This window comes from Cetorhinus maximus, chromosome 17 (genome assembly GCF_964194155.1).
Source record: "Cetorhinus maximus chromosome 17, sCetMax3.hap1.1, whole genome shotgun sequence".
In the NCBI taxonomy this organism is placed as follows: Eukaryota; Metazoa; Chordata; class Chondrichthyes; order Lamniformes; family Cetorhinidae; genus Cetorhinus; species Cetorhinus maximus.
This window is the reverse complement of record NC_135895.1, coordinates 92,948,769-92,976,509: the sequence shown is the minus strand read 5'-3', so window position 1 is coordinate 92,976,509 and position 27,741 is coordinate 92,948,769. Positions and strand designations below refer to the sequence as shown.

General features: G+C 40.5%; 1 protein-coding gene across 1 annotated transcript in view; it reads left to right on the top strand.

Moving 5' to 3' along the window:
- The window catches only part of prrc2c (proline-rich coiled-coil 2C), an 88,243-nt gene that overhangs the window by 51,394 nt on the left and 9,108 nt on the right, over positions 1-27,741 (top strand). Inside the window, exons 17-26 of the mRNA XM_078561586.1 lie at positions 1,693-1,898; positions 2,576-2,730; positions 4,395-4,812; positions 6,326-6,411; positions 13,232-13,471; positions 14,568-14,819; positions 18,164-18,256; positions 23,815-24,001; positions 24,944-25,147; positions 26,038-26,159. Coding sequence (XP_078417712.1) covers positions 1,693-1,898; positions 2,576-2,730; positions 4,395-4,812; positions 6,326-6,411; positions 13,232-13,471; positions 14,568-14,819; positions 18,164-18,256; positions 23,815-24,001; positions 24,944-25,147; positions 26,038-26,159 — 1,963 coding nt within the window. The remainder of the gene's footprint in view (positions 1-1,692; positions 1,899-2,575; positions 2,731-4,394; positions 4,813-6,325; positions 6,412-13,231; positions 13,472-14,567; positions 14,820-18,163; positions 18,257-23,814; positions 24,002-24,943; positions 25,148-26,037; positions 26,160-27,741) is intronic.

Below are 27,741 nucleotides of genomic sequence, written 5' to 3'. Positions count from 1 at the left end.
TCCAAGTGTGTGGGCAGCAACAGCTGCTTACATTTATGTAGAGCCTTAAGCATAGAACATTTCAGAGTTTGAGGCATTATCAAAACGGCGGATACTAGGCCAAGGAAGGATATATATATTAGGAGAGGGTGATAAAAGAGGTGCATTTTGAGGAGGAGAATGCAGTGGGGTTTAGCAGGGAAATCTGTGTGAAGCCTTAGGTAGCTGAAGGCATGGCATGAATGGTGGGTTGAAGGGAGGATGTCTAAGAGGCCAAAGAGGAATAGAGAGTTTAGGCATGGAACTTGCAGTTGGAGGCAGTTATAGAGATGTGGAGGAGCCAGGCCATGAATAAGAGGGTTAAAATTTTTCAATCTGAGGTGTTGGGGATGAGGAGCCAATGCACATCAATGAGGGCAGAATTTGATGAATAGTCAGGACTGGGTATTAGGATGCAGGCAGTGGAGTTTTTGAGCTTAAAGCTATGGGAAGTGTGGGATGGAAGCTTGGCCTGGAGAGCATTGGAGTAATGAGAGTCTGGAAGTGAAGACTCTTTCAATGGAAAGATTGGCTGAGAGTGATGTTCATTAAATAGGAATAGTATGCTTGTGAGTTTGGAGTGGAGTAGGAGGAGCTTTTCTCTGCTTTCTTTGGTGCATCAGTTGAAGGTGATTATTATTGGTACCTAGTGACTAAATTGAGAAGTGCTCCATTCTTCCGCACAGATATCCCCTTGAGCTCAAAATCCTGCTTTTATTAAAAAGTGCACATTAAGGTAGCATTCAGTATGTTTGTCCAGTAAATACTGCTCCAGATGTTACAGCAACACTGTCACAGGTGTGCTTCTCCAATATTTATAATATCCTCTGTGACCTTAGTGGTTCCTTCATATAGCTTCTGGTTTTTTTTGTGAGAAGAACTTTACTCAAGTTCTTAGAATTTAATGGGTTGGCTTATAATCAAGTTTTGGAGATCAGGTCCTATGAATACTGGATGAAGTGGCAACTGGTAGTATTTACCCAGAAAGAAAGAAGCTCGAATAGGTTTCAGTTATTCCCTCTGGGTCACTCTTGCCCACCTTTTACTTAGCATTTTGCCACTGACAGCATCACTGAAGTCTGCACTTTTATAACTTGGGTGGGGTCTGAAATGAACACTGGATATTTAAGCACTGAAGCACATGGTTTTAGTAGAATCCACTAAGCTTTGCCTTGCATCTAACTTGAACTGGGAGTAGTTAATGCTGACATTTGAGTGCCTAACCTAGGCAAACATTTGATCTCTATCACTAACATCACACTTTTTGTTCAGCGCAAAGTTCATAGAAAGGATTGAGGTTGTTTGGTGGGGAAGAAGGAACATAAGAGCCACCTTTATTTTAGAAAATGGAATTTTTGTGTTTTTAACAGATGTAGCTTTCACAAATCAAAAATGGTAATTTAAGAAGTAATCTAGTAATGGTTTGGCAATCAGGGGCCTTTCTTGAACAGTGGAACTTGCAATACAGGGGGCAGATGTAAAGGATTTGTAGAATTAATTGGTGCATCCTCAGCTTAAGATAATCATGATGTAGAATTGTTTTTGTCCCCGGTGTATTTTTCAGCATGATATATTTTTCCACTCTGTTTTACAGGGTGGGGAGGCATGTATTGCACTGTCTTATCTTTAGGGGATGGCGGTTAGTTTCTTGTTTGTATGGTTTGTGTGATGTAGGCCTTTTGAAGAGAGAACAGCAATGATTGGTATTGATCCCACCAGCAGTAACATGGCTCATCACCCAGGGGAAAGTAGCAACACAGGCACAGCTCCAAAGCCTACTAAAGATGCAACTGGAAAGAAAAGAGAAGAATCCAAATCAGCGAAGAAACCAAAAGAGAAGCCTGATGCTCTGTCACAGTTTGATTTGAATAACTATGCTAGTGAGTACTAATTTGTTGTCAGCATTTAACTCTAGATTATGTTTCAATAGCCTGAATAGAATTCAATTCTGACTTAATTGCTCCTTATTTATGAACAATCTCCTAAATATCTTTTTATAAGTTTAACTCACTGTCTTCATTATAATGGGTTTATTGATCAAGTGAAAGACACATATCTAAGATAATGAGAGTACCCTTTTATCTTCCTTTAAAGGTGACTGCTATCAAATACCCAAATTGGGGAGCCAAATTAAAGATCAGTTGGTGCCATAGTGGGGGTGTGTGGGTTTATAATCTCTCAGATTGCAGAATTTTTAATCTTGGCTGTACCACCATGGAGGAGCATCAGTTTATGGCCAGTGATTTCTCCATAAGGAGGAAACATCGGGGAGTTACCCCTCAGTGACTGGTTTAGAATGAAAAAGTGGTCTGACACGCTACTCACATTTTCCCTGCCTCTGGCTTCGTTACATAATAATATGGTTTGGAGCCTCTCTATTTTTCAGTGCAAATAGATCTCCCTGCTTTTCCTATGTAAAATGTTTTTGTCCTTGTGTGTAACAAATTCTTGCTCCTCAGTTTTGGTGAGCTATCGTTGTTTTATTCTCGCATTCTGGAGAGTAATGTCTGCTGTTGCCAATGTAAGGTTATGTTGCCAATTCCTTTTGTCATTGTAGGTGTGGTGATCATTGATGATCACCCAGAGGTGACGACTGTTGAAGACTCACAGTGCAACACAACTGATGATGGATTTACTGAAGTTGTGTCGAAGAAACAACAGAAACGTCTACAAGATGAAGAGCGCAGAAAAAAGGAGGAGCAAGTTGTACAGGTGACAGACTAAATTAATATTCAGATTTGATGTGAAGAGTATTTACATTTTTGAATACAGAGGGACAAACATTCATGCCATGCAAGTGTCAGGCAATGCGCATTTGCAACAAGAGAAAGTTTAACCATTACTGACATAAAATGGCATTACTACCACTATCAAATCTACCACCATCAACATCCTGGGGTTCATCGATGAGTAGAAACTTAGCTGCATTAGCATGATTGCTATAAGAGCAGGTCAGAAGATGTGTATTCTGTGACAAGTGACTCATATCCTGATTTCCCAAGGTCTGTCCACCATCTACAAAGGCATAAGTCAGGAGCATGATGGAATACTCTACACTTGTCTGGATAAGTGTAGCCACAACAACACTCAAGAAGCTCAACACCATCTAGAATAAAGCAACCTGGTTGATTGGCACCCCACCCACCACTTTAATCATTCACTGCCACCAACACCGGAGCTGCACTCTGTACTATCTACAAGATGCATCTCTGTAGCTTGCCAGGGCTGCTTCAGTATCACCTCCCAAACCCACCTTCTCTACTACTAAGGAGGATGCAGCACCTGACTTGAAATATATTGCCGTTCCTTCATCATTGCTGGGTCACAATCCTGGAACTCCCTACCTAATAGCACTGTGGGTGTACCTACACTACACGCACTGCAGCAGTTCAAGCGGCAGCTTATCACTACCTGGAGCACAATTAGGGATGTGCACTAAATGCTGCCCTCGCCAGCGATACTATCTCCTGAATGAGTTGAGCAATAAGCTATAGTCTTATCTATATGTGGGAATTATGAAATTCACTAGAAATGCTAATTCCCAACTATTTTCTGGTTTGCATTTCTTCCACTCAAAATGCTTTGAAATTTTACATGGCAAGTATCCTGTGTAGATTACAATTTTCACATCTAAGCCATGTAATGAAAATTTTATATTTCCAAGTTACTGTTTAGTGAATTAACAAATGCAGGTGCTTTCTTAAATTAATCCCAGGCCAACTTTGTGGAAGTGTGCCACAGCTTCTTCAAAAATCTTAGCTTTTTGAACAAAACAGTTCATTCCATACATGTCAGTACAGTAATTGGAATATTTACCATTTATAAAAAAAAACTACATCAGATACATAATATTGCTTTGAAGTCTTACTAAATTGCACTCCAAAGTAATACCCTGCAGAATCCATTGGTATCAACAGTGCTGTGAACTATTTTGCAGGATTCAGTAGTGATTTTTCTAAATCATAGTGAAATATAAAATGGAAACTACAACTGCTGAAACCATTTTCATGAAGTATTATATTTTAAAACCAAACTTAGTATCAGTAAAATAAGTAAAATTCCATAATTCTATGCATGAACATTGGATAGCTAGTTATTCAGCGTGCAATGTAGAAACTTATAATCTAGTATCATGTATTGAATGTTAAATCAAAAATTCTGCATGCTCAAATATAGCACTGAAAGATTGATCTGAAATTGGCTCTGTCCATTATATAACATTTTGCTTAAAGATTTATAATTCTGTGCACTGATAGAATGGTTTTCTCAGCTACATGCTGATGTTTTAATAGTTCGTACGCAGTTCCATTGATGGAATTTTTACATGTATGCAAGTTGATAATTGTTATTTATAATACATTTGGTTGTTCTTGCAGAACTGGAACAAAAAGAATGTGAATGAGAAGGGGAGAGGCCAGAATTCGAAGCTGCCTCCACGATTTGCAAAAAAGCAGCAACAGGCAGCCCAGCAAACTCAAGTGCAGACACCAACTTCAGTCCAGTCGCAAGTTCAACCCCAGCAACAGGCTGGGACTCTGACTACTGCTACAGTTCCAACTCAAGATCCAGCACAAATTCCAGTCGCTGCCCCAACAGCACCTCCAGCTGAGACTCCCATTACAGCTCAAGAGCAATCCAAGGTGCAAGGAGGAAACTGTGCATCAGGAAATAACACAGAGTGTTCAGTTTCAGGCAAGGCAGTGGCTCCTTCACCGACACAAAGCACACCAGAAGCAGAGCTGTGGGACAACAAAATGAGCTCATCTGCTGTCCTTTCTGATATCACCACAAAATGTTAGTATGAACGACGTTTTCTTTATGCTATTCATTATTTTGTTTCTTGCCTTTTTTTTGTGTGTATTTTTGCATGTGCCACTTAGAGTTGCAGGAGGCTCTTTGTTTTGTTGGCTTTCTCAAAAAGATGTTGTTATGACCTCATTTTCTTGCCCTTTCTCCATATCCCTTAATTTATATTGTTCAAATATTTATCCCGGGGAGATGGCGGCATAGTGGTAATGTCGTTGGACTACTAATCCCGAGGCCCAGGCTAATGCTCTGGGGACGGGTTCAAATCCCACCATGGCAGCTGGTGGAATTTAAATTTAATTAATAAATCTAGAAAGCTAGCCTAGATGAAAGCTATCATCAATTGTATTAAAAACTCATCTGATTCACTAATGCCCTTTAGGGAAAGAAATCTGCCATCCTTACCTGGTCTGGCCTACACGTGACTCCAGACCCACAGCAATGTGGTTGACTCTTAACTGCCCTCTGAAATGACCTAGCAAGGTTAGTTCAAGGGAAATTAGCGGTGGGCAACAAATGCTGGCCTTACCAGCAATGCTCACATCCCATGAAAGAATAAAGGAAAAAAATCCGCTTTCTTTCAGTAAGCCTTTATAGGTTGTGCTTCCAATATTTGTTTCTTTGCGCAAGAAAATCTCTCCTAACCCTGCCCCTTTTGCTTCTTTTAGTCTTAAATTTATGCCTTCTAGTTACTGGCTCAGTTACCATTGGAATTAGTTCTTCCTATTAAAAGTTCTCAGTGGACTAGGTTATGTCCATTGAGGTAAAGGCTGGTCTAGATTCCTTTCTGTATCCTGACTGGCTTCCTAAGGTGAAAACCTGCCTCCCAGTTAGTTATGGTAGGGTTAGACTGACAAGCCTCTGAGTCACAATTGGCTCATGCTTCATCTGTGTCTGACATTCGTTTGCTTTTGTATTCAACAATTATTGTTGTGCTTTTTGCAAATATATATATATGCAATGTCATTAATTATCCTATGTGATTACAGGCTGTAAAAGTTCATCTGCAACCACTTGCAAAAACTTATTCTGCACTCAACTCGCATTGAATCTCCCACGTGCTTTTTTTGAACAAAGATTCCTTTCATAAAAATATTAGACAGAAGTCTCTGCCATTACTTAATGATGGCTAATGCTAGAAATTGATTCAACAGTTAGAATTTCAGTTTATTTTTGTAAATATGATTAAAGTCACTGGAATCCCAATAGCTCTAGAGGTGCACATCTTCCCCTCATCACAATATTTGGGTTTGCATCCCAAGGATTTATTTATCATTTAAGCTTGACTGCATACATTGGAGCAAATTCAAACAACAGTTAGCGAGGCTGCGGAACTGCTTACCTGGAAAGGGTGCTGCAACTTGAAGAAAAAAACAATTTCAAGTCTGTTAATGCATTTACAACTGAAGAAAAGAAAATTGTGAAAAAACTTTTCTTTAGGAAAATGAAAAAAGATATAGAGTACAATGGAAAATCACTAATTCCGCTTTTCTTTTTGTAGTGGGACCCATTAGTCCTCCACAGCCTCCACCTGTCAGTGCTTGGAATAAGCCCTTGACTTCTTTTGGATCTTCCCCAACACCTGAGGCAAGTGTAATTATTTGCAGAGTGATAAGTTGGATTTTTTTTTAAATGCCACTCTTGGTGCTTCAGCGATCCGAGTTGAATTGCATCACTTCTGAACAAGCAGCACCTCATTTTTACTAAAGCAAAATACTTCCAATTCTGGAAATCTGAAATAAAACAGCAAATGCTGGAAATATTCGTCAGGCAACATCCATAGAGAAACAGTTAAAGGGGGTGGTGAGGGAGTACAGGGGGACGAGAAGTACAATAGGAAAGGTCTGTGAAGAGATTAAGTGGGATAATGGTGCAAGGCAAAAGGAAAGGGTACAGTGATACAATGGACCTGGAAGAGGTGTAAGTAGGAATGGCAGAATTATCCCAAACAGCAGCTGATCAAAAAGTGGGTCAAATGGGGTTAACTCACTGTTGAACTCAGTGTCTGGAAGGCCTTAAGGTGCATAAGGTTCTGTTCAGTGCAAGGCAAAAGGAGATGGTAATGTGACAAGATAGGTCTAGAGGAGGTGTAAATAGTAATAGCAGAACCATCACAAACACCTGCCCTTTCACCACCTCCTTTCTCACCATCCAGATCCCAAACATTCCTTCCAAGAGAAACAGTGACTCACTTGTACTTTTTTCAATTTATACACTGTGTTCGCTGCTTATGATAGGTTTCCTCTACATTGCGAAGGCCAAATGCAGATTGGGTGACAGCTTTGCAGAATGTCTCTATTCAGTCCGCCAGCGTGATTCCCATTTGGTGGTCACCTGTCATTTTAATTTTCTGATTCACTCCCACCTCTCTGTTCTTGGCCTTCTACACTGTTCCAGTGAAGCTCAACATAAGCTTGAGGAACAGAATCTTATGCACCTTACAGCCTTCCAGACACACAGATTTCAACAGTTACAGTTAACCCCATTTGACCCATTTTTTGATAGCTGCTGTTTGGGATAATTCTGTCATTCCTATTTACACCTCTTCCAGATCATCTTTTCACTGTACCATTTCCTTTTGCCTTGCACCATTGTCCCATTCAATCTCTTTGGCAGACCTTTCCTTTTGTTCTTCTCGTCCCTCCATGCTTAAATCATGTTATGTCGTGAACTTTTTCCAGTTCTGACTGAAGGCCATTGACCTCCAACATTAACTGCTTTACACTCCGGATGCTGGCTAACCTACTGAGTATTTCCAGCATTTTCTGTTTTTATTCCTCACTTTAACTGCCTGGTTTAAACTGCAGTTCACCTGGTTAGAAGCGAGCACCATTTCTCTGGTTGCACTCGTGAACAGAGCTCTTCTCTCTGCACTTAAAATTTAAACGTTTAACAAACATAAGTGAAAGTAACTGCATCAACATTTTAATCAACTCCGCATGTCCCAAACTTATTCGAGCATTTAACGCGATATTGGATTTATATTCCATGCTACACTGAATCAATGGAAAGCTGCTTGCACAGGGATCTTATACCACTTGTCAACAAAGTCAGATGAAATCCTCTGAAATTACAGTCTAAGCACCTCCACTAATTTAGATTTGGTGGAGTTTATTCTCTTGTAAGAATTGAAGTGAAGTAAAAATGAGGTTTCTGTCAATTGTCTCCCTGTGGTTGAGATGAGATCTTCAAAACGCCCGAATTCTTTGACGTATGTTGATTCTGAGACTCTGCAGTTTTTAAAAAAACTATCTTTCCACAAAAAGGATTTGGGGAATTAAGTTATTTTAAATCTGTTGAAAAGCATAGTGTATGACTGCAAGTTAAAATTCTGGCCCATAACTTGCATGCAGTGGCAGTCAGAGGCTGGTCGCTACTCCACTTCTAGTTTTTTTACCTTGAAACCCAGCCTCTCCTTTCTCGCCTGACCTTCTGACTCAGAATCACAGTGCAGAAGAGGCCCTTCAGCCCCTCGAGTCTGCACCAACACGTGAGAAACACCTGACCTACCTACGTGCCTACCTAATCCCATTTACCAGCACTTGGCCCATAACCTTGAATATTATGACGTGCCAAGTGCTTATCCAGGTACTTTTTAAAGGATGTGAGGCAACCCGCCTCCACCACCCTCCCAGGCAGCACATTCCAGACCATCACCACCCTCTGGGTAAAAAAATTTTTCCTCATATCCCCCTAAACCTCTTGCCCCTCACCTTGAACTTATGCCCCCTTGTGACTGACCCTTCAACTAAGGGGAACAGCTGCTCCCTATCCACCCTGTCCATGCCCCTCATAATCTTGTACACCTCGATCAGGTCGCCTCTCAGTGCTGAAATCCATATAAACTACATCAACTGCACTACCCTCATCTACACACCTGGTCACCTCCTCAAAAAATTCAATCAAATTTGTTAGGCAAGACCTCCCTCTGACAAAGCCATGCTGACTATACCTGATCAAACATTGTCTCTCCAAGTGGAGATAGATACTCTCCTTCAGAAATTTCTCCAGTAGTTCCCCTACCACTGACGTGAGACTCACTGGCCTGTTGTTCCCTTGCTTATCTCTACAACCCTTCTTAAATAGCGGAACCACATCAGCTGTTTTCTCCAGTCCTCTGGCACCTCCCCTGTGGCCAGAGAGGAATTAAAAACTTGGGGGTCAGAGCCCCTGCGATCTCCTCCCTCAGCAGTCTGGGAGGACCTGGAGATTTGTCCACTTTTAAGCCTGCCAACACCTCCAATACCTTGTCACTCCCGATATCAATTTGCTTAAGAACCTTATAGTCCCTCTTCCAGAGCTCAATACCTTCATCCTCATTCTCTTGGGTGAAGACGGATGTGAAGTATTCATTCAACACTCTAGCGATGTCCTCTGGCTCCACCCATAGATTGCCCCCTTGGTCCCTTATGGGCCCTACTCTTTCCCTGGTTATCCTCTTCCCATTGATATACATAGAATATCTTGGGATTTTCCCTACTTTTACCAGCCAGAGCTTTCTCATATCCCCTCTTTGCTCTCCTAATTGCTTTCTTAAGCTCCACCCTGCACTGTCTGTACTCCACTAATGCCTATGCTGATTTGCTTCCGGGTGAGAACTGTGTAATTGCAGTTTGTAAGATAAGTGAGTAGAATTGATGAGGGTGGGGGTGGTGGGTCGCTTGGTCAGGGGGACATTCGGGTTGTCAGTGGGGGTTGGGGATTGAGTGGTCAGTGGTGTGGTCTGGGGGGGATGGGGTGTGAGGGATAGGTAGGGGGTGAGGAGTGCTGCACAGTGTGGGGGTGGGTGGGTTTGGGAGATCATTACCAATGTTACCCAGAAGTTAGAATTGGTTTTAATTCTTGTCATTTTTTCTGGGTAACTATTGCTGTAAGACAGTCAGAACCATCCAAAGTTTACAATTTAAATCGTACTTTTGGATGGTTCCCATTACAGGGCAATTGCACAATGGAATTTTGAACTTCTAGGGCAATTGACGTGCAATCCTTACCTTGGGACTTCTGGTGGGGGGCGGAACAACTCCCCAGTTAAATACATACATCTTTAACGGGTCAGTGGAGTAGCTAACATGCAGTTAAGGTGTTAGCTTTAATGCTTTCTCATCAACTGTAAATAAGCAATTCAGTAACGTCATTAAGGGGAGGCGGTGGCATAATGGTATTGTCACTGGACTAGTACTCCAGATACCCAGGGTAATGCTCTGGGAACCTAGGTTTGAATTCCACCACAGCAGATGGTGAAATTTGAATTCAATAAAAAAATCATGAAACCATTATCGATTGTCAAAAAAACCCATCTGGTTCACTAATGTCCTTTAGGGAAGGAAATCTGCCGTCCTTACCTGGTTTGGACTACATGTGACCCCAGACCCACAGCAATGTGGTTGACTCTTGAATGCTCTCTGAAATGGCCTAGCAAGCCACTCAGTTCTCAAGGACAATTAGGGATGGGCAATGAATGCTGGCCCAGCCAGCAACATCCACATCCCATGAACAAGTTTAAAAAATCGCTATAATTGATAACCAGCTCGCACTAATTTTCTTGGAAGATTTTTGGTTTCTTTCTGATTGAACAGGCAGGAATTAAGCAGAATGGGAGACATTTGTGATGTAGTCAAATGTTTGCAACAGTGAAGGTGCTGGGACAGAAAGGTCCAAAAAAGGGAGGCTAAATAAATCCAAATTTGGAAAAGTTGGTCTGTTTAGGTCAAGCACATAGCCCACTAAAGTAGCATAACATGTTCATTATTTTTGTCATGAGCATTGAAATGATTGAACTACACGAATCTTATTGTGTACATTTGGCATTGTGATTTGAACCAAATGTCACTTCCTAGTTAAAAGCAAAATACTGCGGATGCTGGAAATCTGAAACAAAAACAAAAATAGCTGGAAAAACTCAGCAGGTCTGACAGCATCTGCGGAGAGGAACACAGTTAACGTTTCGAGTCCATATGACTCTTCATCAGAACTAAGGAAAAATAGAAATGAGATGAAATATAAGCTGGTTGAGGGGGGTGGGACAGGTAGAGCTGGATAGAGGGCCAGTGATAGGTGGAGGCAAAGAAGAGATTGCCAAAGATGTCATAGACAAAAGGACAAGGGGGTGTTGATGGTGGTGATATTAGCTAAGGAATGTGCTAATGGTGACATTAAGGGTAGAAAGCAGGATGAGAAAGTGACAGATGGCCCTAGTGGGGATGGGGTGGGGGGGAAGGGATCGAAATAGGCTAAAAGGTGGAGATAAAACAATGGATGGAAATAAATTTAATAATAGAAATAGGTGGGAAAAGAAAAAAATATTTTAAAAATATATTTTAAAAATTATAAATTGGGAGCAGCGAATGCAGTAGACTAAATTGAGGGAAGTGCAAGTGAAGCGCTGCTTCACTTGAAAGGAGTGTTTGGGCCCTTGGACGGTGAGGAGGGGGGAAGTAATGGGGCAGGTGTTGCACCTTCTACAGGTGCATGGGAAGGTGCCGTGGGAGGGGGTTGAGGTGTAGGGGGTGATGGAGGAGTGGACCAGGGTGTCCCGGAGGGAACAGTCCCTACAGAATGCCGATGGAGGGGTGAAGGCTGCTCCCAATGCGGTCTCCTCTACATTGGAGAGACCAAACGCAGACTGGGTGACCGCTTTGCGGAATACCTTCGGTCTGTCCACAAGCATGACCCAAACCCCCCTGTCGCTTGCCATTTCAACACACCACCCTGCTCTCATGCCCACATGTCCGTCCTTGGCCTGCTGCAATGCTCCAGTGAAGCTCAACGCAAACTGGAGAAACAGCACCTCATCTTCCATGTAGGCACTTTACAGCCATCCGGACTTAACATTGAGTTCAGCAACTTCAGATCATGAACTCTCTCCTCCATCCCTACCCCCTTTCCGATCCCCCCTTTTCCAATAATTTATCATTTTTAAAATATTTTTTTTCTTTTCCCACCTATTTCTATTATTTTTAAATGTATTTCCATCCATTGTTTTATCTCCACCTTTTAGCCTATTTCAATCCCTCCCCCCACCCCATCCCCACTAGGGCTATCTGTCACTTTCTCATCCTGCTTTTCACCCTTAATGTCACCATTAGTACATTCCTTAGCTAATATCACCACCATCATCACCCCTTTGTCCTTTTGTCTATGACATCTTTGGCAATCTCTTTGCCTCCACCTATCACTGGCCCTCTATCCAGCTCTACCTGTCCCACCCCCCTCAACCAGCTTATATTTCATCTCATTTCTATTTTTCCTTAGTTCTGATGAAGAGTCATATGGACTCGAAACATTAACTGTGTTCCTCTCCACAGATTTTGTCAAACCTGCTGAGTTTTTCCAGCTATTTTTGTTTCCATCACTTCATAGTGTCTGCTTAATCCACTATCAGAAAGATTGGAGAGAAGCACATGCAAAAGTCACATATCTGGTTCAATTCACATAGGGACCACCAGGTTCTAGCTTCATATAGTTAGTGCAGACAACTGTTGGATTCAGGAGTATGTTCCAAACAAGCCTGGCTTTCCACCCCATATATACATGCACTCTTTTCAGAAGGGATCACAGGTAGTGATGAAAAGTAGGATCCCCAGTGGGTACTCTCTTCTAATCTCATCTTCCCTTGCTACAAGCCCATAGGACAATTACACCACCTGGCTGAAAGCAAGGGTCAATTGCTGGTCTGTAAAGCTCAGTACCACACACAAAGGTGCACTCTTAACTGCACTAAGACATTGAGACTGTTTTATGGCATGTTACACATGCTTGCTCTGCCATTTACCAACCTTGGAACATTGTGTTAAAGTGGGAGATCATGCCATTCTCTAGCATTGAGTCCTAACCCTTTAAAAGGACAGCAAAAAGTTTCTGAATTGAGCCATTTCTTACTAATTCACATGAATACCCATTCTAAATCTGGTTTGAGGCATTTCATTTTCACACTCTGGTAAATATTGTATCTCTGAAGATGACGATCCTTTCTTGTTTGTGCTAGAGCACATTCAAATATCCGAGAAACATTACCAAAACTTACTTTTTGAAGGGTGAAAAAGTTGTTTCAAAATATTGATTTTTGTTTCTTGTGTTGTATTTGTTTGCACTCAGCCAAAGTTAGCAAAGCCAAGGATTTTCTCAATCTATTTTTACTCTAACATTTTTTCCTCCTGGGTTTTACTTGGTGAGCTTCAAGTTAGAGAAAATAAATCAGTTACTTGCTTTGTTCTGGTCTTTAACTGGAATAAGAAATTAAATACTTGCTCTTTAAGAACTTGTGCCATATACCTAAATTTGGATCAGTGAAAGGGTTGCAGGTTTTAATATTCATCACTGTGATTTAGCATGTTGATCAGGAATTGCTGGTGAATGCAGTTCTTCAATATAATTGCATTAATAATGCTTTCCATTCTCTTTCTTGTAGGGAACAGCTTCTAGTCAGGAGGGTGGAATTGAGCTTGCCATTGATTCAGGTCAGTTGGCTGCACCAAAAAGTAGCACCACCGCCAGCACCACCACAACAGCCACAACCACCACCACTACTGCTGCAGCTGCCGCAGAGTGTGAAGTGACCCTAACGGAAAAAGCAGCTGAGAATAAGTTACTAGAGCCAAAAGAACAGAGACAGAAGCAGCCTCGTGCAGGTCCAATCAAAGCACAAAAGGTAAACCACTTTCCTTATAATTTGCTGGGGAAATTATGGTGAGTTAAAGCACATGCTTTTATTGGTCTCTAAATTGGCCCCAATTTATGGTGAGGACGACTTGCCCCATGATTTGGTGAATTGCTGAACGATTTGTGTCACTCCGTTGTTAGCTTCATGAAAACAGGAACTCAACATCAACCTCCCTGTGAGTTTCAAGAAATTGCTACATTTGCACCTTAATTACCAATTTAACGCACCACAGGAAGTTAGAGCCGCTACTTAGCAGTCCAAGTACATTTTTAATGCAAAGGTTTATGTTCCTGCAATGTTACTCAGCCTCTCTAGCCCAGAAAGAGAACAATTGAAACTGGAGTCTCATTCCTGCAGTAGTATTAAATTCATTTTTAAAATTACTTTTTTCTTGTAATTAAATTTTTTTCTCTCCCTCCCTTTCTTTCTCTGTGTCTAATTAACTCTAATTCACACTGCCTCCATAATTCCTATGTTTCTTTCTCAGTCCTTGAGTCTCATTGATTAAGGAGATAGGATTGTTGGTTCCGCTGTTCACCAAGGTCCCAGACACCCATTATCAGCTCTCATCCAATATTGCACAGCAGAAATTTCTTTTGAGCTGAAGGGTGAGAAAAAAATGTCTAACTAGAGTGGCATACTGCGAGGTGCCCCAGTTCAGCAAATTCTGGGCCAACAAGTATATATTATACAGTCGGTAGTTTGGCTTGTAGCCAAAATATTGTACTACCCTGAGATTGTGCCGCAGAAAAATAATTTACAGGTTCCTTCCATCCTACCAAACAGTGTGCACAAACTCAATGGAATCATGTTATCCAATAGGTGGTATAGACTAACAAAATAGTGCATACCCAGGTTTAAGTATAACTGCCTGATTGTATAAGAGGCCACTCGGGATTTGTCATGTTCATTTGCAAGTCCTTACTGCTGGTTGTTGAATTTGCTGGAACTTGATGGGAAGAAAAATAACTTGAGTTTACACACCTTATTCCAAACTTTTATTTATGACTTGATGACTTGTAACAGACCAGTCATATTTACAGCTGTTTAAGTGACCGCTCCTGATTCTGCATCCTATTCCTAGCTCCCAGATTTGAGCCCGGTGGATAACAAAGAACATAAACCCGGTCCCATTGGTAAGGAGCGCTCAATGAAAAACAGGAAAGCCAAAGACGTACAGCAAACAGAAACAGAAGGAAAAGACGAACCTCCAGCTGCTACCGTCGGGAGCCCAGAGCCTGCAGTAACACAGGAGCCTAAGGTGGTAACTGAATTGAGCACGGAAGCAAAGACTATGATCTCTGTGCCAACACCAGAATTTGAGGAAAATTCAAAGGTAATTTAAAAAATAATTTATGATTTGATCATTAATAACATGCATTACCTGGGTATCTAACTCAGCACAACCATTATCCATATGTGCCAAAATACTCTTAATTTTATTATGCAATAAAACCTGTTTATTAATGGAGCTGGCTTTTTAGACCAAAGGCAGGATTTCAGTTATTTAACATTTTTAAATTACCAATTCCTCCCATTTCATTTCTGCAGATATTTAACTAGTTATGCAGAATCAAAACTTTTCTAGCTATCTTGTGCATTCACTTATGTGTATGTGTGAGATGAATGGTTGCCATTTGGAAAATGGCAGGTTTGATTTCAGCACTCTGAGTTAACTGACCTCCACCCAAGATGCTTGTAGGGGTACTATAGATAGTTTGCCTTAAGAATCTTTGGATTAAGGAAGGAAATATCCCCTTATCACTATCCAGTGAAAGCTATTAAAACTAATAGTTATTAGCTATTAGAACTAGGGGACACAGTTTAAATATAAGTGATCTCCCATTTAAGACAGATAAGAACATTTTTTCTGAGGGTCATGATTCTTTGGGACTCTATTGCCCAGAGAGCAGTGGAGGCAGGGTCAGTGAAATTTTTGAGGTAGATAGATGCTTGACTAGCAAGGGCGCAAAGGTTATCAGGAGTAGGTGGAATGTGTTGAGGCCATAATCAGATCAGCCATGATCTTATTGAATGGTGGAGCAGGCTCGCGAGGCCAAATCACCTACTCTTGCTCCTAATTCGTATGCTTGTATTAGAAATGCATGTTTATAGATGTTACTTCAGGGCGTGATGTTTTCGTAGTCATAGAGGCCTACAGCACAGAAAAAGGCCCTTCGATCCATCGAGTCTGCGCCAGCCAAACAAGTACTTAACTATTCTGATCCCTTTTTCCAGCACTAGGCCCATAGCCTTATGTGCCATGGCATCGCAAGTGCACATCCAAATACTTCTTAAATGTTAGGAGGGTTTCTGCCTCTACCACCCTTTCAGACAGTGAGTTCCAGATTCCCACCACCCTCTGGGTGAAAATGTTTTCCTCACATCCCCTCTATACCTCCTGCCCCTTAGCTTAAATCTATGCCCCCTGGTTATTGATCCCTCCACCAAGGGGAAAAGTTCCTTCCTGTCTACCCTATCTATGCCCCTCATAATTTTATACACCTCAATCATGTTCCCCCTCAATCTCTTCTGCTCCAGGGAAAATAACCCCAGTCTATCCAATCTCTCCTCATAACTAAAACTCTCCAGCCCAGGCAACATCCTGGTAAATCTCCTCTGCACTCTCTCTAGTGCAATCTCATCCTTCCTAAAATGCGGATTCCATTGTGATTTTTCCAACATGATCTTGTAGCCTGGTAACATTCACTGTCAACAGCCACTGTCACAAATAAATATAGCAACACATCAGCAATGATTTAACACCTTGGCATGGGAAGAAGAGAATATTGGTAAGAAGGAATGTTGGGGATGCAACTTATTTATTGTGCATTTTTTTAAACATTAAGTCAGTTACATCTGTGGTTGATGACTGACTTATTGTCAAGTGCCACTGCGATTGCCTGATCAGAATGTTGACTTGCCCACTGAAGTTTCTGAGATGGGAACTAGACAACAACAACTCTAGATGAAAAAAATATGCAAATAACAGGCAGTAACACTGACATCAGAAGTCTTGTTTTATTGTAAAAGTTCCTTCTCCAGTCAGAATAAATCACCAGCTTTTCTGCATTATGGAGAATTTTAATTTGCCAGCCCTATTGAAGTAAAAATGGAGATTGATTTTCAAGCAAATTTAAATTCTAAAGTTACAAATTACTAACTTAGGTGTTTTTGTAAAACACAACTACAGGTATCCAAAAGGAAATGCACATGTGAATGAAAGTAGAGATAAATCAAGAAATTATGTAAAGGAGTAGCCGATATATCATTGAGCAATTAAATTACATCTTAGCCCCTAGCTTGCAGTTGATTTTTGATTGTTTTATTCCAATGCAAGCTGTAATCTGCACTTGAGATGGTTAATACAATGGAACAGAGTCTGTACTTTAACAGTAAAATTAGAAAGTCTGCTTGTAGGCTTTAGTCATGTGACTGATTTTTTTAATAAGCAAAATTCTGTAAGTATACATAATCTTGGTCTGTTTGTCACATGAGTTGCCATTTGTACAGCTGCAGTTCCCCCAAATGATTGGCCCCTTGAATGGGCTTCTAAAATACTGTAAATAATGAAACCCTTAATTAAGTCTCACTATTGCAACCTGATTTTAGTTTTAGATGGAAACTAATTTCTGCCGTAGTTCAGGGATGTCTGGACTTCCAGTTGTAAACCAAGTGTTCCTTAGAACTCAGGAGCTTTCTTTTTCGTGCCTGTAATTCTTATTTATTTTTTCTGTTTATTATATGCCCAGAGGTTTGGAAAGTGCTATAACCTAATTTATGGATAAATCTGTACGCTCGGCATCAGACGCTATCAGCAACATGAAATGCATTGGTTGTCCAACCCTAATTGCCCTCAAGAAGGTGGTGCTGAGCTATTTTCTAGAACCACTGCAGCCCACGCGGTGTAGGTACATCCATAGCGCTGTTAAGAAGGGAGCTCCTGTTTTTTGACCCAGCAACAGTGAAGGAACAATGATATATTTCCAAGTCAGGATGGTATGTGGCTTGAAGGGGAATTTGCAGGTAGCGGTGTTCCTGTGCATCTTCCACCCTTGTCCTCGAGGTGGTAGAGGTTGCAGGTTTGGAAGGTGCTCTGGAAGGAGATTTGGTGAGTTGCTGCAGTGCATCTCGTGGATGGTACACACTGCTGTCAGTGTGTATCACTGACGGAGGGAGTGAATGTTTAAGTTGGTTGATGGTGTGCCGATCAAGTGGGCTCTTTTGTCCTGGATGGTGTTTAGATTCTTGAGTGCTGTTGGAGCTGCACTCATCCAGGCAAGTGGAGCATTCCATCACACTCTTGACGTTGTGCCTTGTAGATGGTGGACAGGCTTTGGGGAGTCAGGAGGTGAGTTAGTTGCCACAGAATTTCAACCTGCTCTTCTAACCACAGTTTTTATGTGGCTGGCCTGGTTAAGTTTCTGGGCAATGGTGCCCCCACTACCCCCCACCCAGACTGATGCAGGAGCTCCATGGTATGTAGCCCAAAAAGATGAGATTAGATATCCTGGCTCTAACGAAAGTAAAATAAAGTGGATTTCTAAAATGGAAGTAATTTGATTTTAACAAAAATGTTGAACAGTCCAAATGATGTTAGTACATTTGGTGTAGTCATTCTTTGTGATATCAAATGTACCACATGTTAAAATTCTGAATATGTGCGAATTTCAATTTTAGGAATCCTTGACTGATTACACAGCGCCTTCCTCATCACTGTCAGATTCTGTGTCATCTGGCAGTAGCAAAATAGAGGATTCCCTGGTCAGCAATGTAAGTAAGCCAATAGAGAGTACATTTTTATTTTCTTGGGCATCTTGATGTGCAGTTTCACTTCACAAATGTTTATGATCTACTGAACATTGCCTGAGTAATGGGCTTTAAGCTGAAACCTGAAAGTGTCATTTGGGTAATCTCGTCACCAGGTTAAATATATCATGGCTGTATACGTTTTAAAATGGGAGTGACAGAAATGTTTATACACACTAGTAATGGCTACTTGTATTTGCCATAATCTTAAATTTGAAATGTTGACTTAAGTTTTACTTATTTGAACTAAAGCACCCTAAATGCATTTTAAATATTCCCACTCCCTAAGCACTTTTCAGAAACTTGCTATATATAAAGCTCTCCAGAATTTTGAGTCATTAGAAATTAATCCTGAAGCCTGCATTGTTTAGTAACACCACAATCCTCTCGTGTAAATGGGGAAAAGGATAATAATTGTAGTAATATGTTAAATGTAATTGTTAGTTTGGGTTTTTCTGAACATTTTTGGATACTGCAGTTTTTCTAGTTCTAGTGAGAGTGTGATGTGTGTTGCCTGCATTTCAGGTGCCCCTGCCCCACACCCTTCCCATCCCCAGGAGGGAGACTCTACAACAGAGCTCCAGCCTGACACCAGTCTCTCCCGCCACTGTCGACTTCACCCTCAAGGTATGTACTTGATCCCTCTAGGGGTATTTTGATGTGCAGGGAGAGCTGGGTGTGATGCATTTTATACATCGTTTTACCCTACATTTTACCTTCCATCACCCTGCTACCTGAATATCCCTTGTCCATTAAACTTGTCATGGTCTGTAATAGTGGCTACTCCTTAATATTTCTACTTATCTGATGTATGCTTTATGGCTGAAGAATAGAAATATACATGGCAATTGCACTTTATCCAAAGTAAAGATACTTTGTGTACCTACAGTGCCAGGAGTACTCCAAGCTGCTATTGCAATTTAAACAATTTAAACTGCTATTGCAAGTGTTGTACAGTCATCTACGAAGTCCTTTGTAAGTTGCTTCTGTGTTGTCAACAATTTCCTCGTAAGGTGCACTGCTTGTTGAACGCCTCTGTTGGGCAGCTATATTTGTTGTCTTTTAATTATTTTTCTCAAGAATACCAGGTGACATTAAGTGTCTTGGCTATCAGTGCCCCAGCAGTTGGTGAGAATTAATCCCCTTGATTTCAATCCAGGTAATGACTTTGGATCCTACAAAGTTCCAAGATGATTGGAACTGGGATCTGAGAATGAGGTGAAATGTAAAAGGAACATAATATATACATAAATTCAAATTATTATTGTCCTTTTTCACTAATTGAAGTATGAGAAATTAATGATGGAAAATATTGAAGTGTACGTGCTCTCAGTACATTCTCCCAGGCTTTTGTAGCTTTCCTAAAGCCTGGTGTCCACAACTGTGTACACTACTCCAACTGGGACCTACTTGCCAGTGATTTGCAAAGATTTATCATGACTTCTTTGTTTTTGTATTCAGTGTCCCTGTTTAGAAAGCAAAGTACCCTATGTTTTCTTAACTGCCATATCAACTTGCATTGTTACATCAAAGATTTGCGAATATGTACCCCCAGTTCCATCAGAATTACTGCCTTTTAGATTATGCTGCCTCTGCCATTTTCCCCCCAAAGTGCAACACTTCCTACTTAGCTACCTTAAATCGCATTGCCCATTTCACCAGTCTGTCCTTCTGAAGTCTGTTGCTATCCTGCTCACTATTTGCTATGTTCAAAATTGTGTTCCCTATTCCCAAGTCCATAACAAGCAAAACAATGGTCCTAATACTAACATAGTAGTACTTTAATATTGCAGGATTGTTGGTGCTATGGGATCTTTCACATTTACATTTTTCACACATTCCATACTAAGGTGATGGTTAGAAGAATGGAGAATTCAGGCAGGGTTTAAGGCTGCAGGAGGGTACAGAAATGGGGAAGGATAATGCCATTGCTGGATTTAAGCTTAAAACTGAGAATTTTAATTTTGAAGTTTTGGGGGACTGGGAGCCAGTGAGACAACAGGTGATGGGTGAATGAAACTTGGTGCGGAATAAGATGCAGGCAACTAGCTGCGAGTGAGTTGAAGTTTAGGAAGGTGGCAGATGTGAGGCAAGCCAGGAGAGCATTCATATAATCAAGTTAGAAGGTGACAGAGATGAATGTTTCAGCCGTATTCGGGCTGAGGTGAGGGTGAGTATCGATACAGAAGTGCAAGTAGGCAATCTTTGATGAAGAGGATATGGCGTCAGAAACTCAGCTTTGTATCAAATAGAACGGCATGATTACAAACAGTCTGATTTGACCTGATATAGTTTTACGGATGCAGATTTTGGCTTCAGTCGTTTTGTTTAGCTAGAGGAAATTGTAGCTCATCCAAGACAATACTTTGGACAAGTAAGCTAGTGACATAGAGGCAGTGGAGCAGTTGAGAAAAATGGTAGGGGTTTAGACCTGGGTGTCATTAGCATACATGTGGAAGCTGAAGAATGTTTTCTGTTGAGTAATATGGAGGAGGCAATAATGGATTTTTGGAGAACTCCAGAAGTACTGTTGTGCAGGTGATGGAGAAATTGCAGAATATGTTCTAGGTTAGCGTGGACCCTTGCAAGGACAGTCTCACTGACCTGGACAATGGAGAGGCATTCAACAAGCACGATGGGTGATTATGTCAAGTACTAGAAAGGATGAGGGGGATTAATTCACTGGTAGAGTGACAATGGATGTCATTTGTGATCTAAGGTTGTTTTGGTGCTGATTGGAGAAAGAGAAGCTGAGTTGTTTTAATTATAGGCATGCACTTGGGAAATTATGGTACTTCTAATTATTTTGGAGAGTAAAAGGAGACTGGTGATAGGGCAATAGTTTTCAAGGACAAAGGGGCCATTGGAGGCCAGAAGGGGTAATGACTGTTTTGGAAAGGGAGGGGGACAACAATTGAGTGAGAGTCATTTAAAATGCCAGCCAGCAATTAGGTAGGAAGGGAAGTTCAGTTCAGTGGGAATAGAGTTAAGGAGTCAGGAGATGAAAATTGTGGACAATGAGCCTGGATAGGGAAGAGAACTATACTAATGTCGTAGTTATACAGAAAAATGTGAAGTGTTTTGTTCTGAACCTGTTCTCAATCTAACTTATTCTACAGCCTTACATATCCATTAATTCTCCTACTTTTAAAAGGGCTGCCTTTTTAGAGGGCAATAGGACTAAGGGAAGAATTGCTGATGGTCCTGATATAATCCTGTGTTTTTCTAATTTGACTGAAAAGCCTTTCACTTATTTGTTCTTGGGGTGTGAGTGATAAGTTGTATTGCCCTACACTAGATGGCTCAAGGATTGGTGTGGAGTCATATGTAGGCCAAACAGGATAGAGATGGTAGTGTCATTTCCCTGAAAGCAATTAGTAAACCAGTTGAGTTTTTATAACAATTTAACCAATATGGTTGTTTCATGCACCAGCTTACACATTACCAAATTTATTGAGTTCAGTTTCACAATTTGTCATGCTGAGCTCTCAGACTTTAGATTGCTAACCAGTTCCATAAATATTGTTATCCTGCACTTTGACACTGAGTATTGCAAAATGGCATGACAAATGGAGGTAAGACAGCAATAATAGACCAGAGTGTAGGATAAAGTTAACAATATAGTACATCATAAAACTTCAGCAATGATTCAAGTTTGTTGCAAGTCTCAAATTTGTGTGCCTTCACTCACTGTAGAGATATCTGCAGTCTGAAGAATGAAATGTTAATCATTTCTGTACATTCCTCCTCATTTGCTTAAAACCCACATAGAAATGAATAAGCCTTCACCCAAATGAGAAGCATGATCTTTTACATTTCATAGCTGCACATAATCTTACCCAGCAGGCATTTCAATTAATATGTTCACAATTTGAATATTTCATTTCCGTTTGTTATACTTCCAGTTTTATACCAGGAACCAGTTTTGCCCACTCCGAGTTCAATATTGTTCTTAAATCATGCAGTTAATGATTCGGTATTTGCAGCTTGTTTTTGTTTTTGTAATCCTCTGATCTCAGCCAAGGAAGTAAAATGGCACTACATTTGGCTGAAATTCCTCAGGTTTCAGGAAGGATAAAGTCAACCAAAGTCATTTTACTACATAGTGACTCATACTATAAGAACAAGTGGATAATGGGTGTGGACAAAATCAGGAGATGCTGTGGTGTGCTCCACTGCCAGTCAGCCTGCCAGCACTCGCTGCAGCATATGTGTTTAATAACCATGTATGCGAGGTACTAAGATGGCAACTGTTAGCCCTACATAAGAAGCCACAGCCTTTATGAAGAGAAAAAGTAGAGCATAAACAAGCCTATGCATTTTGTGGATCCTCACTCTTTCGTTTGCAGTTGTTGGCACCCAGTACTTATTGCAATTTTTTTAATATTAAATCCTCTCATCAAGTTGTGACACCCATCAGTACCAGCAACTAAACTTAATGACTGCAAAAAGCTGCCACCGTGCCTTTCCAGTCTTGGTGCACGTGAACAGTTATTGTGTTGACATCTTGCATGGCATAGCTTTTTTTTTTGCTCAGCTAATTCTAGGCTTTCAGAGTACTAACCAAGAATGACTGGAATGTTGGATAATCCTGAAAGAAGGTGAAATGTCATTGGACTTCTGTGCCCTGTTTGCAAATTCTGTCTCCATAATGAAAGCAAAGACTGAGCTACCACAGGAATGTACCAACTAAGATGTGCTTTGCATTGACTCAGGCCAGATAGAAAAGTGGTTGTATTTCTTGTGTACAAAGCCAACTCCAATTAAGTAAGTGTCCCATGATGTTGGGTGGGGTGTGTGAATGAAGGTGATCTGTTCAATTTTGTAGAGATTGAATTACATTAGGAGAATGGAAAGACCTTACTGAAAAGGTAGGTGATAACATTTTATCTGATTTGACTTCCTAGATCACACTTTAGAAAGTGCAACAAGTTCTATTTTGGGAATTTTGAGACAAAATGTTTGGATATTTAAGCCTTTTGCTTACCAAAATGTTTTTTAAAACTACGGTGATTTAACTTGCAAAGTTGTATGATTTAATGGAATGCAAGAATCTATGGATTGATGGAATGCAAGCACTTATGATGCTACACATTTTAACTTATTTTGAAAATTGCAGTGTTTTTTATGTAGGTTATAGCACTGTAGATTAACATTGTTCCCCAGCGTTTACTCAGTTAACTGCTGTTTCATGTTGCTCTGCGATACTTAGAAAATTAGATTAAAAGTCAGGAAGAAATTATGATCAAGCTTTTGAATGTTGAGAAAATTCGTTTTTGTTGCAAGTTGGTATACAAGATATGCTATTTTGTTGTATTGCATCTCAATACCTGTATATCATTCCCCTATTTACTTCAAACGTAAATCATTTTGTCTAGTCTTTTGTATTTATGAATTGTGGTTATGATTTGGGATGCTAAATGTTAAAGTGAGATTGTGGAAGTTAAATTAAAACTTCCTAAGTAAGAGGAAAGCTCAGTTTGAACACATGGCAAAAAAAAAAAACACTTTTTCTCTTTAAGATGGAATGTGCACGAAAGGCTTGGGAGAATTCGCCAACAGTAGGAGAAAAAAGCTCTCCAGTGACCTCTACAGCATCACCAATCAACAGTGGTAATGGAGGAGGCAGTAACACTTACAATTCCTTCTCCAGTGCTTCCATGCCTCCTATTCCAGTAGCCTCAGTCACACCCACTACATCCTTGACAGGTAACTACACTTTGTAGTTGCTGCTTTGTATAGCATTTCATGGCTGTTTTTTATTACATTTAGTGATATGCTAATTGTTCCCATTTCATAAGTTGATTTAGTTTTATTTGAATGAAGATTTATGTCAAACTGCAAATGGATTAGATTGAGATTGAATTTAAGTATTCAGCCTTAGTAAATCCAATAAATTTACTATTGGAATAATTTGTTGGGAGTTGGCAACGTTATCGATCCACTAAACCCAACACAAAAACAGCTCTACTCTATGCTGATGGTTCCCCAGCAGTTACATTTTCAAATCATTTACATCTCCTGAAAGAAAAAGAAAAATACAATAACTGCTTAGATTGAAATTAAGGATTTTTCATTTTTTATAATACATTTTCAATTAGTAAACCCAGAAATAATTTCACACTAATTATTAGTTTATGTTTTGAAAATGCCTAGAATCTAGTTATTGCAGGTATAACTGGACAAAACAGATTTGTATATTACATAACAAAAACAAAAATACCTGGAAAAACTCAGCAGGTCTGGCAGCATCTGCGGAGAGGAACACAGTTAACGTTTCGAGTCCGTATGACCCTTCAACAGAACTAAGTAAAAATAGAAAAGATTCACCTCTTTTCTATTTTTACTTAGTTCTGTTGAAGGGTCATTCGGACTCGAAACGTTAACTGTGTTCCTCTCCGCAGATGCTGCCAGACCTGCTGAGTTTTTCCAGGCATTTTTGTTTTTGTTGTGGATTTCCCACATCCGCAGTTTTTTTGCTTTTATCTTTGTATATTACATGATATCTTTGTATATTACATGATTACATGATGCTTCCTTTCTTGGCATATGCTTGCATAAATGTAGTTAATTGCTAAAATGTGCATCCAAATGGATTAGATTGAGATCGTATGAGCTAAGCGATGTAATTTTTTTTTTTGTTCTCACCAGGAACAGGGACATATACTACCTCCTCGCTGAGTACAAAAGCAACCACCACCTCCGATCCACCCAATATTTGTAAAGTAAAACCTCAGCAACTGCAAAACAGTAACATGGCCCCTGCAAGCCATTTCTCGCAGCTAGGCTGTGTAACATCACTCATCCCCCCGCAACAACAAAGTCCACAGGTGTATGTCTCCCAATCTGCAGCAGGTATGCTATGGAAAATCTGGTCAGCAGAATCTGAAGCTACTAAAGACTGCTTGGCACCGATTAAGTTTTTTAAACAGCAGATGAATTTCAGTTGAAGAGCAGTTGTCTCCTACCTGCACTATTGATCTGTGGTGTTCACTGGAAAATGCAGTATATTTCAACATAAATACGGTGATGGGGTAAATCTAACCGATCCAAAATCATAACCAAAAACTCAGGGGCCTTTGTAGCTTGCTGAGAATCCATGTTCTTTGTGTTTATTTAAATTCCTTTGATAGGAATACCAATTTAAGGCCATTGACATGGTCTCCTGGTTTATGAAATGCACTGTATAGTTCCTTCAGCTGTGCATGCTTGTTTTATATGAATTTGGGCCTGAGAAATTTAATCTGAATGCATAAAGCTTTGTGGTTTATTTCACTTAAAACAATTATTTACCTTGGCATGTTACAACATTGAAGGTTAATAAAGTACAGACAAGTATGTGCAGAGCTGAGGAGAATAATTTTAATGCTAATATATTATATATCGCTTAAAATTTCTTCCATTGAAATTTGTTTAACTTTTACTTTACATATAGATGAAACAAAAGGTAATTTAGTTATTTGCTTATTAAATTGGACACTGCAGTTTATATTATGTTACAGTCTAACATGAAAGGTGCTACTGGGAAAGTTGAAGCCTTTAAGTCTTCTCCAAATTCACAGCCTAGAGCAATATGCTTGTTTTCATTAAGCATTAATATCTTGTCTTGACAGCTCCAGACATTGTTTTTTTAGCATGAGTTTAGTTTGTCATATTTTGAAAATGCAGTCAATGATTGTATTTAACTATATAAAAAAAAAAATTCAGTACGTGTGAAGAATAAAACATTTTGATCTGGTTCATAGGGCCTGCAGGACAGATCCCAACCTTCTATATGGATACCAGCCATTTGTTCAGTGCACAGCATCCCCGCTTGGCTCCCCCATCTCTGGCACAGCAACAAGGCTTCCAGACAGGCCCTTCACAAGTAGGACATCCTTCTTCCTTTCAGAACCTGAGTGTTTGTAAGATTTTTTGGGGATAATACATTTGGGTAGGATATTAAATTTCTTTTCTGCCAAAGAAAACCTACACGAGGGTACTTTGTAAACTGGGAATAGCCAGTTTTTTATTCCTTCAATCCGGTTGAAAGGTTTGTGCTTCAAGGCCATTCTAATTGCAACTTTACCTAGTCTCGAAGTGATTAGATAGCAAAGTTGTAGAGATGCTGCTTTATGATTCTCAAATTGCTGGTGGGCCACCACCTTCCTGGGTAAATCACTGAAGTAGTGTTTATGATATCTTCGAGTTAATTTGCACAGCAATTGGCTCACTCCTGTGTGACTTCCCAGGGAAAATATCCAGGCTCGGGCTGACAAGTGGCAAGTAACATTCGCACCACACAGGTGCCAGGCAATGACCATCTCCAACACGAGAGAATCTAACCATTGCCCCTTGACATTCAATAGCATTACCATCATTGAATCCCCCACTATCAACGTCCTGGGGGTTACCATTGACCAGAAACTGAACTGAACTAGCCATATAAATACTGTGGCTGCAAAAACAGGTCAGAGGCTAGGAACCCTGCGACAAGTAACTCACCTGACTCCCCAGAGCCTGTCCACTATCTACAAGGCACAAGTCAGGAGTGTGATAGAAATACTCCCCATTTGCCTAGATGAGTGCAGCTCCCATAACACTCAAGAAGCTTGACACCGTCCAGGACAAACCAGCCCGCTTGATTGGCACCACATCCACAAAAATTCATTGCCTCTGCCACCGACGCACAGTAGCAGCAGTGTGTACCATCTACAAGATGCATTGCAGGAACAAGACTCCTTAGAAAGCACTTTCCAAACCCACAACCACTGCCATCTAGAGGGACAAGGGCAGCAGATAGATGGGAACACCACCACCTTGAAGTTCTCTCGAAGTCACTCACCATCCTGACCTGGAACTATATCGCCGTTCCTTTACTGTCACTGGGTCAAAATCCTGGAACTCCCTAACAGCACTGTGGGTGCACCTACACCGCATGGACTGCAGTGGTTCAAGAAGGCAGCTCACCACCATCTTTTCGAGGGCAACTAGGAATGGGCAATTAAATGTTGGTCCAGCCAGCGAAGCCCACATCCCGTGAATGAATAAAAAAAAAGTAATATCGTGTTCATAAATTTCTACTGACATTTGAATTTTTCATATGCCTACAGAATCCTATATTCTAGTGCATTTCTGTGAACTCCATTTGACAATCTGAAAGTGACATTGAAAAGTTCTCTGCACGATCAATTTAAGTTTCCCCAAGAACCATTTTGAACATGTATGCAATAAAATCGCAACATTTAAGTACATACTTGAGTGATGACTATATTAAAGCCCCATCACTAGGCATATCATGTTGGAGCCAGGGAACCTGCTCACCACTTCCCTCTTCCAGAAGGATAGTCACTGTTGAGTACACAATACTGTTGTTGGGGGAGACTGCTGTAACAGTGGGCAACACAAGTTGTGGATTATTTATTGCAATTGTGTACTACATGCAGAAAATTTTGTGTTGAGAGAATGTG